Source organism: Tiliqua scincoides, chromosome 1 (genome assembly GCF_035046505.1).
Source record: "Tiliqua scincoides isolate rTilSci1 chromosome 1, rTilSci1.hap2, whole genome shotgun sequence".
NCBI classification, from domain to species: domain Eukaryota; kingdom Metazoa; phylum Chordata; class Lepidosauria; order Squamata; family Scincidae; genus Tiliqua; species Tiliqua scincoides.
Window position 1 is genome coordinate 2291144 of NC_089821.1, and position 5324 is coordinate 2296467.

The window sequence follows — 5324 nt, forward strand, 5'->3', positions numbered from 1 at the left end:
AGGGCTGCGGGGGGGGGGGAGTGAGAACTTCTAGCAAGGCAGCAAGGAAGTCCCTGCAGGAGTGGGGACGGGGCGGGGGGGGCACTGCCTGAGTCACTCGTGGGCATTCTGATGCCAAAGGACTTTCCCTTCTGGGGAAGAGGTGGAAAGTTTCCAGCCAGCCAGCCAGCCAGGGAGGGGCAGGGGAGGCTCTGCCTCCCCACTGGAGTCCACGCGCAACGCGTGCTTGCGCCCCTCCCGCGGCGGAGGCGCTTTCCCCAGGACTCGAGTGGGGAGGCCCCCTTGGGAGGGGCGGGGCTTCCTGCTGCGGCTGCTGCGCTGGGACAGGACCAGGCTCGCCCTGCCCTCCTCTGGCTGGGAAATTCCCAGCTGCAGGCCCCGCCCCGCGCAGAAATCCCCGGGCCGGGCCGTATAGCCGAGCGCGCCGCGCCCCCGCCGGACTCCACAGCCCGCCCAGCTCGACGGCAGCAGCAGCCCCGGATCCGTGTCCTGCGCCCCAGCCCCGCACGATGCTCCCCGCCCGCCCCGCAGACGGCCCCGCGGCCTGCCCGCCGCTGAAGAGCGAGCGGCAGCTGAGCCTGGGCCCCGACGAGCGCCACGACAGCGGCCTGGACTCGCTGAAGGAGGAGGACTACCAGAGGCTGGTGCGCGAGCTGCAGGACATCCGCCTGGACGCCCCCGCCGGCGCGCGCACGCAGGGCGGCCCCGAGCCCGCCTGGAAGCTGCAGCTGTCCGAGGACGGAGACACGTAAGTGCGCCAGGAGCGGGTCCCCTCCCTGGCAGCCCGCGGGGCAGGTGGCAGTTCCGGAGCCCGAGCCCTGCGGGTCTGCTCGGAGGCAAGCCCCGTGCTAGTCAGCCGGGCTTGCTCCCAGGAAAGCGCGCGTAGGATTGTAGCCAGATCGGCAGCGTCCGACGGGCCGAGCCGTCGAGGAGACGGATCCTCGCCCGCCTTGCACCGCGACCTTCCACGTTCCCGCTTCCGCCCCTTCAGGGACATTCCCAAGCGGGTGGGGGGAGGGCGGGCTGCTGCCCCCCGGGCTCGGACGTGCGCGGAGGGGCAGCGACGCGTGCAGGCAGCGGGCCTGGCCTGGCCTGGGGAGAAGCCCGGCTCTGCAGAAAGGAAGTCCCACTGCTAGGCAGGTCTACTCAGAACTAAGTCCCACTAGAGTCAATGGGGCTTACTCCCAGGAAAGTGTGGATTGGATTGTAGCCTGAGAGCCATGCATGTCTGCTGGGAAGTCAGTCCCATGCTGTTCAGTGGGGCTTGCTCCCAGGAAAGTGTGGACTGGATTGGAGCTGGAGAGCCCCATCCTATGCACGTCTGCTCGGAAGTAAACCCCATGATGTTCAGTGGGGCTTGCTCCCAGGAAAGTGCCTGGGATGGTGGCCTCGGCTGGGAGCCGTGCTGGGGACTCCCCCACGCGCCCCTTCTGCAGCGCTGCTGGCCGGCGGCGGGTTGCATCAGGCGCGGGGCTTTCCCTGCCCGGCGCTGGCCCGGCGCCCGCCCGCGGAAGGAGGCCGGCACAGGCTGTTCCTGCCGCGGGCGGGCGGGCGGGGCGCGGCGCAGCTGGAAAGTCCCGGGCGCGCTGCCAGGAACGCTCAGCGCAGCGGCGGCGGCGGCAGCTGGAAAGCCCCGAGGGCAGCGCGGCCCAGGAAAGCCCGGCCTGTCGACATCGCCTGGCCGGCCTCCTCCCGGGCGGCGCCCACGGGCTGAGTTGCGGATCGTCAGCCTCACGGGCTTCCCCCACTCGTGTCTCTGCAGGTTCCTCCACCTGGCCATCATTCACGAAGAGAAGGCCCTGAGCCTGGAGATCATCCGCCAGGCGGGACGCGACCCGGCCTTCCTGGACGCCCAGAACGGCCTCCGCCAGGTACTGCTCTTCCCACCTTGACCACCTCACCTGCTCTGGGCAGGCCCCGGGCACCACTCTCCAGCATGACCCCTGAGAGCTGTCTCTAAAGGGACCACACTCCAGCCAGTTGTCCCTGGGGCACTCACCCCACTTCTGCCACTTTGCCAGGGACCTCTTTGGCTGCTGGAAACGTTTGGGTTTGATGCCCAGGAAAACCTGAGTGGCTCAGTCTGGTGGGCATTAAAATTCCACAGTGCCATACTCAAGAGTGACTCCATGGCTGGCTCCAAAGGATGTGAGATTGGCCATTGCCCAAGACCACCACAGATCTCGGCCACAGCCAGGCCCCCGGTTCCCAAATGGTTGCACTTGGGTGTCTTTTATTTATTTTATTTCACTTATTTAAGAAATCTACATCCCGCCTTTCCCATGCCAGAGCTAATGCCCAAGGCGGCTAACAAAGTCTTATAATGAAGTACAAAGCAAAACCATTGGCTTGTCATTTTTGTAAGGGGTGTGTTAGAACAGTTGATCCTAAACACACATTTTCTCACAAAGGGCCTGTCTAAAAAGTGGCAGGTTTTTATTCATGAGGAAGTGTGCTCAGAATCGGGACCTTCCAGTAACTGGAGGACTTTGCGGTCTGATGTGTATCTAGGGGATTTCCTTGCTTTTCAGTTGTGCTACAGTACTTTTCTCACTTTCAATCTGTAGACTCCACTCCACTTAGCGGTGATCACAGATCAGCCGGAAATTGCCGAGATGCTGCTGAAAGCCGGATGCGACCCAGAGATCAGAGACTTCCGAGGAAACACCCCACTGCACATTTCTTGTGAGCAGGGGTCTCTCCGAGGTGTCGGGGTCCTCACACAGTACTGCCAGCAGCGCCATCTCCAGTCTCTTCTTCAGTCATCTAACTACAACGGTAAGGCCAGGCCAGGCACAGGCTCGATGGTCACACATACTATAAGAGTCATCCAAGAAAAAGCTAGTTTTCCTTGCCCGCAGTTGCATTTAAAGCTTCCTCCTTGGAAAACAGCATTCAGAAAGCTACATTTATAACTGCTGAAGTTATTGCCCCACTTCCTCCAAAAGAGTCCCCATTATTGTGGGTGGGGCAGCCACAGAGAATATGATTTGTGGTATTCAAATGGAGATGTGCATTGTTGTGAATTTGCCCCCTTTGTGTTTGTTTCACAGGCCATACCTGTCTCCATTTGGCAGCCATTCAAGGGTATCTGGCCATAGTTGAATGCCTCCTGAGATTAGGAGCAGACGTCAATGCTCAGGTGGGTATCTGGAGTTGGAAATAAGCTGAGCTGATTACATGTTTTGAGAAAGTACTGGCAAATGTTAAATATATCCTGACTAAATGCACTCTTTTTCTTGTTTTTCGTTAAACAGGAGCCATGCAATGGCAGGACTGCCTTGCATTTGGCTGTAGATCTGCAGAATCCAGAGCTGGTGTCCCTGCTGTTGAGACATGGAGCGGATGTCAACAAAGTCACCTACCAGGGCTACTCTCCCTATCACCTCACCTGGGGGAGGAGCAACTCCATTATACAGGAGCAGCTGAGGCAGTTCACAATGTTGGACTTGCAGATGCTTCCAGAAAGTGAGGATGAGGAGAGCTGCGAATCGGAATCCGACTTTACGGAGGATGAAGTAAGTGGTTGGTTCCTTACTCATTGTAATGAAGGGCTGATTTCTAGCCTCCTTTGCAGATGTGTGTCCTTTAGCAGTGGCAGTCTTGGCCCCGGTGCCACCCACCACAAACTGCTGCCCCCCCCAGTCCTGTCCGCTGCCTCCCTTTGGAGGGCCAGAGGGGGTCACACAAACTCTTGCATTTCTTTCAAAGAAGTTATTGGCTTGGCCGAACGTTTGACACTCTGTAGGTTTTCTAATATTTTCTAACAAATTGTACAAATACATGTAGATAAACATAATTTTAAAAAAAGACTAGTTAAAAGAATTGCAACTGCCTTTCTCCTGCTGGTCCTACTTATACCTTAAATCCTTAGATTAGCAAGAGGTAAAAATACCTGTAGATGAGTCTCATAGGATTTTTGAGTTGTTTAGAAACTGCATTCCATGAGGTCATTTTCAGTGCCAAGGGTCAGACATACTAAGAGTGCCTTTGAGCATGGGTAGCGTACCTTTCCCTGACTGGTTGCTACCAGCCCTAAAACATCTTAAATTGGGGGTAAGGACTCCCAGGGCTAATGATAGGACTCCCTCATGCTCCCTTTTTAGAAACTGAGCATCCGGCATTGAAGTTCTCATGTGAACGCATATGAAGCTAGGTGCCATTATTGACCACTAGCACAAAAATAGCACAAAAATATTCAGCATTCCTTTACATATGATGTTCTTTGTAGAACTTTCTTTTAACTTGACTTTTTTTCTTTCCCTTATCTAGCTTCTGTATGATGATTGTTTTATTGGAGGAAGGCCTTGTTAAAGAAGAAGATTGCAGAGAACATGTGATCAGACTGTGAATAATTACAGGACTACTCTACACAGCACAGCACATGTTATAACCACCGATGCTATGGTTTGCTGTGCTGTCCGAGCATGCATTTTGGTTGTCAGTCACCTGAAGAAATCTGTGCACATTTGTGCCAGAGTTGCTTGTCCAAATAAATGAGCAGAATAAGAATGACCGGCTCCATCTACGGGTTCAGTGTGTGCCCTGCCTAAAGGGCTGGCCAGATTCACCAAGCTATTTGTGTCCTTCTGGAAGACATTCCATGTGTTTCTATCGGGCTGATGATGGTGCATCCCAGAGACTGAGCTCAGGTGTTCTTTGTGCAGCGTGGCAGTTAGAGATACTGCAGCCCAAAGATTGACCACTTTGTCCACCCACAGGAAGGGTCACAATAACAGACTGTGTATTGCAAGCTCAGTGCTTTGCAATATGTATATAATGTGTGTATATATTGTACATTTTGTGAATATTTTTTGGTACTTACAAGATGTATTTATTAAAAAAACGAAATGTGCATGGGATGGCTGAAATTGTTCATCTGCAGAAGAATCTCCAGCTATTTCCTCCTCTGTGGTGTCAAGTGGAAGCAGCTCCAGCACCACCAAAGTCATTCTCCAACATATTTTCATGGAAGAAATTGGCAAATGCCCTGCACTAATGGTCCAGGGGTTGGATGGGAGATGGTGCACGTCATCTTATTGTTCTTTCTCTTCCCAAGATGCCCAAAGAACCACACCAGTTTAGGAAACATTTTCAGATGGTTAAGTTTGCCTCACTCTACACTGTGCTCTGGAAAATTATTTATCTACATCTTCATATATACTGAGGCCCCATTGATTACAATGGAGGAAGCCAAAATTAAATAGTAGAAATCTCTGATTGTTGTTTCACACTATAGTTCTAGTTACCGGGCTCTAAGCCTGGATGCTTGATAGTTTTCCTACATACAGTCCTTCAAGATAAGCAAGACCTCTTTGTCCCTC

The 5324-nt window shown here is 54.2% G+C and overlaps 1 protein-coding gene across 1 annotated transcript; it reads left to right on the plus strand.

Annotated features, from left to right (window-relative positions):
• Positions 1 to 470: 470 nt before the first annotated feature.
• NFKBIA (NFKB inhibitor alpha) lies at positions 471 to 4850 on the plus strand. The gene is made up of 6 exons (XM_066634717.1): positions 471 to 748; positions 1763 to 1871; positions 2568 to 2778; positions 3054 to 3142; positions 3258 to 3518; positions 4273 to 4850. Exons 1-6 carry the CDS (start codon positions 510 to 512, stop codon positions 4312 to 4314), a joined length of 951 nt encoding a protein of 316 aa, XP_066490814.1. The 5' UTR covers positions 471 to 509; the 3' UTR covers positions 4315 to 4850.
• The last annotated feature ends 474 nt before the right edge of the window (positions 4851 to 5324 follow it).